This window comes from Bombyx mori, chromosome 27 (assembly GCF_030269925.1).
Source record: "Bombyx mori chromosome 27, ASM3026992v2".
Lineage (NCBI taxonomy): Eukaryota > Metazoa > Arthropoda > Insecta > Lepidoptera > Bombycidae > Bombyx > Bombyx mori.
In genome coordinates this window covers 8,374,142-8,386,298 of record NC_085133.1, presented here as the reverse complement: position 1 = coordinate 8,386,298, position 12,157 = coordinate 8,374,142, and the positions used below count along the sequence as shown (strand labels likewise).

At 37.5% G+C, this 12,157-nt stretch overlaps 1 protein-coding gene across 1 annotated transcript in view; it reads left to right on the top strand.

The window, feature by feature from the left end:
• The first annotated feature begins 4,300 nt into the window (after positions 1-4,300).
• Positions 4,301-12,157, top strand: part of LOC101745707 (NACHT and WD repeat domain-containing protein 2) — a 46,854-nt gene continuing 38,997 nt past the window's right edge. The window contains exons 1-2 of the mRNA XM_004923456.5: positions 4,301-4,518; positions 10,064-10,200. Of these exons, the coding sequence (XP_004923513.1) occupies positions 10,098-10,200 (103 nt within the window). The 5' untranslated portion in view covers positions 4,301-4,518; positions 10,064-10,097. The remainder of the gene's footprint in view (positions 4,519-10,063; positions 10,201-12,157) is intronic.

The following is a 12,157-nucleotide window of genomic DNA, read 5'->3' as shown; positions in this document are numbered from 1 at the left end:
GGTCCTACCACCAGTGATGTGGTGTGTGTGTGCACATAACGTTTTACCGCATTTCTCGAATTTCTTTTAGTCGTCCTCTTCCACATTATACTTTTGTTTAAGTATTTATATTGTTTCCTATACGTTAGATTAAATGAAACATCGCGCCTTTGATTTTACAGGTTTGCTGTTCTAGATTATTACTCTTAGAGTAATTAGAGGGTTGCAAAGATATTAGGGCAAACGGTATGACAGTGTTCGATGAAAATATTTAAAGAATTAATCTAATGATGAAACAAAACCTAGCCTTCTTGGTTCTGTTATGTAGCCACCAGATTAATCATCATCGCAGTTTCATGTCAATTTATTCACCAGAACATCTTTATTCACCAGTTAATTAATAACTACCCTCCATTGACCTTTTTTGAGTGATAAAAATGAAGTAAATGAAGCCTACTGACCTTTAAGGTGGTTGGTTGTTTTTATAACCTAGCATGCTTTAATGTATCGGTGCTGAAAGCGAATACTTAATATAGGACATGTTCACAAACGACTTCCAACGTGAAGGACAACTTCCAACAATCATATAGTAAACTAGCTCTACCCGTCCGCTTCACTGGGCATTTAAAATTAACATTATTATTTCTCACCCCCCCAAAGATTTTCATCATTAACGCCCCCGCAATTGGTGTAGGGAGTCCAACACTCATATAAATATTAGCCTACCCATTAAGTACATGTGTTTTCTACATGGATACCAAGTTTCAAGTCGACAGACAAGACATCCGTAAAAACCACTGTAGATTTATATATTAGTATAGGTATAGATTAACAAGCTCTCATACTATTCCTGATGAGGCGTATCATGGGAATACTCTACTGCATAACTGCATACAGCTCGTATCCTAGAGCACATTCAGGGTTTGGACTATGTCACTTACCACCAGAGCGCTTGAGGACATTTTATTATAATAAACGCAAAGTAAGGAAGGTGGAAGGTGAAGGTGGAAGGACGTATTGTGAGTCAGCATGGGTAGGTACCACCACCCTGCCTATTTCAGCCGTGAAGTAGTAATGATTTTCGGTTTGAAGGGTGGGGAAGCCGTTGTGCTCTTAAAATTGAGACCTTAGAACTCATGTCACAAGATGGGTGGCGGCATTTACGTTGTAGATGTCTATGGGCTCCAGGAATCACTTCAAACAAGGTGGACCGTGAACGCCAGCCTGCCAGCGCGACGGCTGATAGTTGACGATGAATTAGTATTCATTCATAGAGTAGTCTCTATGAACTATTAAAATCGAAACCGCCACCAAAATCGCTGACGCTCGTCGCTTGCACCAGCCCCGAAAGACTACGCCCAGTTGAGGCAGAAGGTGCGGTCTGCATACAATGTCGGTAATGGATTGCTTTTGTACAATATACTTGCGCTTCACACAACAACTGAATATATTGAGCAAATGAATTATATTGTTTTCTTTTATTGAAATACTGTTATGGAAAATTACATTAGTCGTGGTACTAATTCACTTATTGGTTATGGCACAATAAAAGTATGAATTTCAGTAGTCAAAATAAGAATAAGTATTCCCTACCTTGATTCCTCTACGTCAGGGGCAAATGGAGGTGGAAAATTTGGTAGAGTCGAAATGATTCGTGACATGATGTAGATCTCACTGTCGTGGCGTGCAACCTCTTTGATAGGACATAACGATATAGACAAGACTAAGACAGGCACTTGACAAGAATTCAAGAATAAAGAGAGAAATGGAACGAGGGCGAACGTGTCTAGCGGCAGGCAGTCCTTTTTTTGACTTCCTAAAAGACGGACACGAACCAGACGACAAGGAACGAATTGACCGTTCTCATGTGTACATAAAATAGACGAAAAAAGAACGAACCGACCGTTCACTCACTTTTTCGGCCATTCAGAATGTTTTTTTTTTATATGATTGAAGAATTACTGGTGGCCCTCAGGCCTTTCTAGTTTCACCAGGTGGGCGAGAAAGGCTCAGCCAGGAGGGGTGGGATTTGCTAACAGCTACCCGAGCGCCTCCGAAGGAGACCTAACAACTCAAGGGCAGTTGCTTCGCGAATGAATCTACTACTGAATTGGAATCGCGGTCATCTGTATAAGTAAAGTTGATGTGTTCACGTTCTATATAGACTCCGAAACTACAGAGCCATTTTCGATGAAGTTTTTAAGAAATATTTCATAATTCTGAAGGTTGATTCTGTGAATTTTGATGGCTATCGAACTGATGTCAACTCAAAGATACGCCATTCAGGCGTAAGTACCGGCTTTGACTAAGACTAATGTCTTAATTTTTAATCGAAACGTAATGTAAACGTTTTAATGTAAACGAAAATCAGTTTTAATAATAGAATAAAATAATGCTTAAAATTAAGCATTATTTTATTCTATTATTAAAACTGATTTTCGTTTACGTCACCACTTACAAAGCTCCGAAAATGATTTACTGTAAAAGCAGTATTAATTGTCTACAGCTGCAAAAAACCGGAGAAAACACCAAATTACGAAGGAAATAACAAACAACATTAACCTATTCAATTCCAAGATTTTCTTTACGTTGCGGCCTCAAGAAATATTTTCGTTCTAAAACATAAAGAACATTGCGTCTACGCTAAGAAAAAAAAAAGACGTTAACCCACCAGATTAAATAAAAGATACTCACGATCGCAAACAAATTAAAATTATAAGAAATAAAATAATGTAATACATTACGTGAATGTGTAAGCGATATTATTTAATTTGTCAAGGCAATATAGCGCTGAGTGTTTCTTGATGGGCGTGCCTTTATGACTTCACCTAGCGTTCTCTATGTGTTCATTTCGGTAATGTGGATTCCGCGTGGATTTCATTTCTTTTGTTTTTGCATTTTGTTAACTGATCTTTTACCGTACTCACCCTTAGAGACGTAGTATATATACGGATTAGCTTACAAAATTTGTTTGTACCCTCACTTGATGTACATGCTATATTTGTATACATTGGCTGATTAACTAAGTTATTAGCTATTAGTCAACCAAAGGTAGTGCTGAAGTCGTCGTGGCCTAAAAGATAAGACGTCCGGTGCATTCGTGTTGAAGCGATGCACCGGTGTTCGAATCTCGCAGGCGGGTACCAATTTTTCTATTGAAATACGTACTCAACAAATGTTCACGATTGACTTCCACGGTGAAGGAATAACATCGTGTAATAAAAGTGAAACCCGCAAAATTATAATTTGCGTAATTACTGGTGGTAGGACCTGTTGTGAGTCCGCGCGGGTAGGTACCACCGCCCTGTCTATTTCTGCCGTGATGCAGTAATGCGTTTCGGTTTGAAGGGTGGGGCAGCCGTTGTAACTATACTGAGACCTTACAACTTATATCTCAAGGTGGGTGGCGCATTTACGTTGTAGATGTCTATGGGCTCCAGTAACCACTTAACACCAGGTGGGCTGTGAGCTCGTCCAACCATCTAAGCAATAAAAAAAAAAGAGAAAATAATATTTGGCGCATTGAAACATGCATTGAATACACAAATACATACATATAATATATATTCGGGAGGTGATATTTGGTTTATGCTACCAGCCTTCTGGGCACGCTGCCGAGTGACGACGGCTTGGCACAGTTATATTTTTTGTAAATATTTTGTAAAATAGCTATTATTTTGTAAATATTTCTGTTCTTAGAAGAAGAAAACTAGCCCTTTTTGGAACGAAACTCGACGAACGAAATGGGACGATGCGGAGGGGTACCCTAACCGGGAAAAAGCGTCCGTAACGTAAGATTTTTATTAGTAATGCACACAGTGTACGACTTAACTTTGTAATAACGTACAAATTAGTAATGTACACAGTGTACGACTTAACTTTGTAATAACGTACAAAAAATAACATAATTTTTTATCATTCATTGACCACGATCTCAGAGCGTTCGTTTGCGCAATACACTAACTCTTATGTAAACAACCGTGAATCAAGTGTACCACAATAAGTTCGCACGTTACCGAATGACCGTGGGTTGTTGCGAAACCTCCAGCTTTATTTTCTTTATACCTCGAATAGAACTTAAAATTAACATTTTAATAATAAGGAACCTCGTTCATATCCGGTGTTCCACGACACCACACTTTTTTTTTCCTAATCTAACATTTAACCCATCAGCGACTTTCAAACTTTAAAACGCATTTGTCGCGGTCGCTGCGGAGGGCGAGTGACGTCAGAAGCCTCCCAATACCAATTCTAAACGAAAACGATAGCCTAGCAACCGAATAACAGATTCGCTTTCGTATAAAAAAGAGAGAGATACATCAGTCGCTTAAAAATTGTGAAACGATCGCTACGCTTTGCAATTTGGAAACGAAGGGGCAGTTTTTTTTTCGACAATAGTGCTTCAACGCGTCTTGTTTGCAACGGCCACAGCTAAATTCGACTTTTCAATTTGAAAACAAAAATGGATCGATGAACTGCGACCTTAGCGTTTAGAATGTTTTATATCGATTAAAGTTTTAGCGTCACGACGCGGCACAGGTGAGAATTCGTCTTCATCCATTTTGACAGATTCGGTGGTGCAGTATTTAGCGGCCCTTGCTGTTGCGCCAAGGGTCGTGGGTTCGATTCCCACATCGGGCAAACATTTGTCGGATGAACGAGTTTGTTTCCTCTTTGTCTGGGTGTTTATTATCTATGTATATATGCATATTATTATGTTTTACTTATATAAATATTTATGTTATGTCTCTGGTACACATAAAACAGGGAATCATAGCTTGGGTCCGGATGACCGTGCGTAATTTATTCCCAGTTTTTATTATTATCCATAGTGACCGAATTCGTGGAATACTCTAAAATTTTACGGTTAACTAATATTAAGATACGAGAAACGTCTAGGTTAAGGCTTCCCCGGTCACCGTTCTCGTCGAAACCGGCGTCGCTTGCGACGAAGGGCTCGATGAGTGAATTAACCCATAGACACAGCCCACTGAGTTTCTCGCCGGATCTTCTCAGTGGGTCGCGTTTCCGATCCGGTGGTAGATTCTGCGAAGCACTGTTCTTGCTAGGGCCAGTGTTAGCAACACTCCCAGTTTGAGCCCCGTGAACTCACGTACACGTCAAGAAGAGAATAACCTCTCAAGGCATAGGTAGGAAAAAAAGGCTTCATACCTTAGTTAGATAATTAGATTCGATTTTGGGAAGAGCGGAGTCTCCTAACAAAGGCATTATTTTCCTAAAAGGAGGCTTCAATTACTAACTGATAAGTACCAATTATGTGGATGACTAAACTTTTATTTTTATTTTTCATAATCGATTCTTTTTTGGTGGTAGCACGCATTTTAAGTCCACACGGGTAGATACCATTGTCCCGTCTACTGCTACAGCAAAACGGTTATGCCCTCCGGTTCGATTAGTGCAAAAGCCGTGACACAATCCTATTGAGACTTTAACCTCATGTCTCAAGGTGAGTGGTGTCGTGACGAGGATTATCAGCTCCGATAAGCAGTACGATTTACAGTTCTACAGTTCCTTGAAGAAGGAGAAGATTTTGAAACAGTTCTCATTATCAAATGCGTAATTTATTTTGGGAGATTTAAATATATGAAGTGCTTGTATATTACATATATTGCGAATTATGAAAACAGTTAATGTTTTCTATAATCTTTTTCTATACTAATATTATAAAGAGGAAATATTTGTTTGTTTGTTTGTATTGAATAGGCTCCGAAACTAATGAACCGATTTGAAAAAATATTTCACTGTTTGAAAGCTATACTATTCCCGAGTGACATACACTATCATCTTTTTTGAAAAAAATTAGGGATCCTTACTAAAACTCCAATAATGTAACCCAAGGTGTAAAAAAATTACCTAAAATATTCTTTACATCGCGTGCCCAGCGAAAACTATTCATAATAGAATAAAATAATGTACCACGACTTTGAAGAACACATTATTATTTACAAAAAGTGTCGCGACAGATGCCGCAATAAATGTTTTTTAATTTAGAAAAATAAAACAACGTCAAATATCGTTGAAATTATAGTTAAAGACCCGAGCGCAGCCGGAGCGGGCCGCTAGTTTCATTATATTTCTGTGCAATCAATTAAGGGTGAACACAAACGTTAAACTAAAGTGTTCAACCTACATCTCATATGCAATAAGTTTAACTGTAACTAATGTATTTGGCGAGGCGACGCGGGCCGTATACTTTGAAAGCTCATAAAAAATAGTTTGTCAGATTATGAGCGAACCCATAAAGATTGTACAGGAAATGTTTTGTCGGAGTACACCGATTCGGAACTCGTAAATATCTAAATGCGAATGCGAACATGTGTACATTCACAACGATGAATAGCACACAATTCTAGAATAATATCGAAGAAAAATCTCGATTTCAATGTTAAAATTGCGACTATAGGAAAGATATTTCAACGAGCAGGTTCTACAGAGCCTACTGAGTTTCTCACCAGATCTTCTCATTGGCGGTAGGTTTGGCTATGGCCCTAGCATTGATGACGTCTATAGTCGACGGTACCTATTCACCATCAGATCGGTCTTATGGTCGTCTGCCAACAAGGTCAATAAAAAGTAGTGGATTGCGATTTCGATCCGGTGGTAGATTCCGAAAGTAAGAAGTCGTCGTGGCCTAAAGGATAAGACGTCCGGTGCATTCGTGTTGAGCGATGCACCGGTGTTCGAATCTCAGGCGGATACCAATTTTTCTAATGAAATACATCCTCAACAAATGTTCACGATTGACTTCCACGGTGAAGGAATAACATCGTGTAATAAAAATAAAACCCGCAAAAATTATAATTTGCGTAAATACTGGTGGCAGGACCTATTGAGAGTCCGCGCGGGTAGGTACCACCACCCTGCCGTGAAGCAGTAATGCGTTTCGGTTTGAAGGGTGGAGCACCCGTTGTAACTATACTTGAGACTTTAGAACTTATATCTCAAGGTGGGTGGCGCATTTACGTTGTGGATGTCTATGGACTCCAGTAACCACTTAACACCAGGTGGGTTGTGAGCTCGTCCACCCATCTAAGCAATAAAAAATAAAAGAAATTATGTCAAGCTTATGTAATTAATTGTAATTATACATAGTATAAATTTACTATAATTAATATTATTAAAAATATATTTACAATTATATACAAGAATTAAAACCTGTATGAAAATGCTCACGAATAAACATTACCAGACAAACAAAATAAATTAAAACTGACAAATCTAATTTTGGTTCCATTGATTTTGTTTTCGTATCTCACGTCTGTTTGTTTTATTAATTGTACTCTGTTTAAACTCTGTTCATAGTATGATATTTTTTCAATTTATTACTGTTTTTTTTTAATAATTTATTTTACACTTACATATATGTGAGTCGTCTATTATCAAAGGTGGCAATCTGTGCATTTGGACAATTTTTTTTTATTGATATGTCAATACAGATTGATTTGAATATAATCGTCTCCTTCAAAGAATACGGTTCAAAACCTGCATTAAATAAAGGTTAATAGTTAACCTGTTATTTATCTAAGATGTCGTTCCGAAGAGTTTTGTGACTGCCAGTGGAATACAAAGTCAATAATTCGTTTTTCTGATTTACCAATCATTGTCCAAAAGTCAGATTGCCGCCTTTGATAATAGTCGACTCATGTATAAGTTTGTATGACTTAGAAATTTATGAATAGAAAATTTGAAGCCTATTATACTATGTAACTAAGCATGTAAGACTAACATTAGTAGCTAGAAGAATATCGTACACCTGTATCATCTGATAAATAAGCAAGTAACATGGGTCATCTTTGCTCTAACATGTAAGTTTAAGCAATTTGACTAGGGTTGTCGCTGTTTGATTTATTTCTCCTAATTTATACCGATGTCACGTGTTACCGGGTCGCGTTAATCACGGATTATCACCTTCAGTCACGGCATATTGTTACGAAGCCTTGCTCCAACGATTACGATAGTGCTATCGAATTTCAATGCATCACTCTACATGTGCATGACTTTTATCGGTTAGATAAATCTTTTTTTTTTTTATCTAAGTCATAAAATGTACGCTATTATGTTTGAGTGCTCGGAAATCTGGGAAAAGAACGTAGCTTTTTAGATGGGCGTTTTAACGAGTTTTCTCTTCAACTATTCTCAATCTGCTTACTGGTGGTAGGACTTCTTGTGAGTCCGCACGGGTAGGTACCACCACCCCGCCTATTTCTGCCGTGAAGCAGTAATGCATTTACGTTGTAATTGTCTATGGACTCCGGTAACTACTTAACACAAGGTGGGCTGTGAGCTCGTCTAACCAACTAAGCAATAGTTAAAAAAAAACATCTTTTTCGTTCATTCATTTTAAAATGGATAATGTTTGAGACGGATTTCGCGATTCGCTTACGTAAATAAAATTACTTTTCCGATATGATCGTGGATGTCCAGGTCAATCGTTCGTGTGACCAAAAGAACTGTAAAGTATTGGACACGTCGAAAATGATGACAATAAAAAAAGACACGAGATTATACTGATCATATTACTGAATGCTTACATTATTAAAGCATAGCTGATTTTAAAGGTACGGAAGGTTTTGAATGTACACGTACCGCCACAAATAGAGAGAGATGGAGAAGTCTCTCAAAAACCGCAACCAAGCAATAAGACATACATAGCCACGACCACTCCGCCAGGAGTGTACGACTGAGAAGAAGAAGATTTTAAAGGTCTTCTAATCTTGAAGACCTATTGACCAAACCTTTATGTTGGTCAATATCGTGTCCGTGTTATAGCGATATTTTGCATTACGATATCGTGGTTTATGGTAGTCATAAGGCCCTTCACATTGACAGATAAGCCCATAGTCTATTAAGCTTTTTTGTAATTACTGAAGCCCACATCAGATTTGTAGCCATTGCCACGATAAGTACTAAACAAAAGCCGCCTTGGTCTGAAAGATAAGACGTTCGGTTATAACCGATGCGACTATTCCAATGTTCAAATCCCGCAGGCAGGTACTAACTTTTGCGCGGCAAATCGCACTCAATTTGTGTTCACGAATGAACGAAGAACGACGTCGTCTCCAAAAATGAAAGCCACCGAAATCTATTGCGTAGTTGCTGATGGCAATCTACTTTAATGTACCTGTTAAACATCCTACATATCTCAAAGAACGTTTCGAGTTCCTAGGTGATACGCATAATTTTTCTCTGAGATCATCGGATAACCTGAGACTGAAAATGCCGGTGCATTCATCATCATTCTTTGACAATTCATTCACCGTCCAGGTGGTTCGATTGTGGAATGCTCTGCCGGATGCAGTGAGAAGTGCTCCAACTTTAAACTGTTTTAAAAGAATGGTGAAGGAACACTACTTATCCGCTTAGTGCTGTTTGTTGCATCATTATCATTTATAATTTCCATACTGTTGATTTATTATGTGTGTGTAAGTATATTAGTATGTATTGTATGTAAGTATGTATATTGGTATATATTATATTATGTAAACGGTATATATCTGTTTATTATATGTATATATTTTCTATAATAATGTATTGTATATGGTACACCGCAACATACCTGCTATATTTTTTATATTTTACAGAATTTCTGTGAATTAAACGGTTGTCTGGAAGAGATCGCTTTTAGCGATAAGACCGCCTATTGTACATATGTGCTTTTTGACTGTTTTTTTTTAAATGTAAATTGTGTTGGTGTGCAATAAAGTGTATTCTCTCTCTCTCTCTCTCTTAAAACTTAAACAGTACAATTGAGGTTTCTGCCTCTTCTTCCTCATCGTAACGTCGTTTCGTGCTGGTTTCTATAAGACCCGGTAAACATTTGAACACCATGCTAGCTATGATCTTGTTCGCCTCACAAAGCACAAAAAATATTTACGATGGGGCTCTAGAACTTATTATTTTTGGTAGGAAAGTAGATGAGGTAGCTCCTGCTATGATCGAATGCCAGATGTACCATTATCAACCATTCGATTTCTCTAACCTTAAAACCATATTACAGTTATTATATTCATTGATTTATCAAGAAAAAGTCACGTTAAGAAGATATCAATTGGAATGTTTTCAGAATCTTCTAGAACCAGCAGCCACTGCGATCTATCATGGACGACCGCACCGTGGACTTAATCTTCGGAGGCTCCCTCAAGTCTCTTCCACCAGTTAGTTCCAAGATCGTGAGAATATTCACCAGCTCCACGTTTACTGGTAAGCGTATCTAGATCGAATTGAATGTTACTTTAGACTACAGTACCACAGAGGTTACCTAGTATTCAGGGTGACGCAAGAGAGGCACCTTATTGTGATCTGCATCTCTTTATTAGAGAAGCCTACCTTGGAGCTGTTGAATATAAAAGGTTTTTTGTTCTCGTTTTAACCGAATCAAAAAAAGAGAAGGTTTTCAATTCCTCCAAATTATTTTTAAAGTAAACCGATTTGGTTTATCCTATATTTGAGAGATAGTACTTCTTGCATGGTCGTAAAATTATATTAAGACCTGACAAGTAGTTTTTGAGTTATCTTTAACTATGATTTTTTTATTTATTGCTCAGTTGGGTGGACAAGCTCACCGCCCACCTGGTGTTAAGTGGGTATCGGAGCCCATAGACATCTAGAACGTAAATGCCGCCAGCTCCTACCTTGAGATATGAGTTCTAAGGTCTCCGTTTTTACCGTACAACAGTTACAGCTGTCCCAATCTTTAAGCCGAAACGCATTACTGCTTCATGGCAGAAATAAGCGGGGTGGTGGTACCTACCCTTCCGGACTCACAAGAGGTCCTACCACCAGTAAATTTTTATTTGACCTCGACTAGACTTGATGATATTCTCATTTTATAAACACATGGTATTCATTTTTGTTAAAAAATATTTTAAACCATTATGTTAACGTCTGATTTGTCCCTTTAAGTTCTGACGGCATCATATAGAGTTCGGATCCCAAGCAAAGACAGTGCAAATCTTATAGAAGATGTACAATATGTTTGTTTCTTTGTAGTTTCGCTTTTCAGGTGTAATTTTATCGAGTTTGTAATCAGTTCTAAAGGGATTTGTAATTCAAAAAGACCACGACCACTCTGAGTCGGGATTATCAGTAAAATCTACGCTGTTATATTTAGGATCTCTCCCGCCGCCTTATTTAAATAAAAAAAATAAAATAAAAAAACTTCAGTTTCAGAACAAAGAACACATTTTTCAAGTTTCAAATCTTCATTAACCGAAGTGTCTGAACATTAAACCGCATCTATAAATATGCTAAGCTATAAAACGCTCGAGTATCAGTAGGTGGGTCATGGGGAGACGGGGAAGTGGGGGGTTGGGGGGTGGGGTCGAACGAACAACTTTTAATTAACGATGGTATCGGATAGTGGCTTCAATAGCTTTGCAAATTTTTATATTCGCTTATTTTTTTAATGTTGCTTCGCACCTTTTGGGTGGATTTAGATTTTTGGTTGTGGATTTAAAATGTCTTTCAGCCATTTTGGGTTCATCAATTCATCACAGATCTGCCTTAGCGTTTTAGAATAAAACTTCTTTACGAAATTAATCTATATATTAATACGTGAAGCAAAAACTTTGTATCCCTTTTTACGAAAATTGCGCGGACGAAGGGGTATGAAATTTTCCACACTTATAGAGAATATAGAGAAGAAGTGCACAATGCTAATATTTTTTAAAGATAATGCATAAAAGATACATTAAACCAATAAAGAAAACATTACACACACTACATACCATGTATTTGACGCACACACGCATGCATACTATTTATTGTCAAACTTTTGTTCTTGACGTCTGTTGTCAAATTGAGAATAGAATATGGTTTGTCTATATTTTTTATAGTGTAGTCTTGGCGAAATTTGTGATTATAGAAGTATAAAATACAATCATAATAGTGCACAAACTTACGATTCCAATTAATTATAGTCGAATTTCGACTACTGCGGGACCTCTAGTTTAGTTTTAATCAACGTTGCTTGTCGAATTTCGCCTGCGAATCGTTTTGGTTTCTCTATTATATTACATAACTTTATTGAAAGTTTTTATGTGATAATAAGATAAACAACAAACACGCCGATATTGGATCACATTAACCATTAATTTCAATTCGCAAGCCTCGCATCTATTATTAAATGCATTGAATTCAATTTCGCGCAAACAATGCT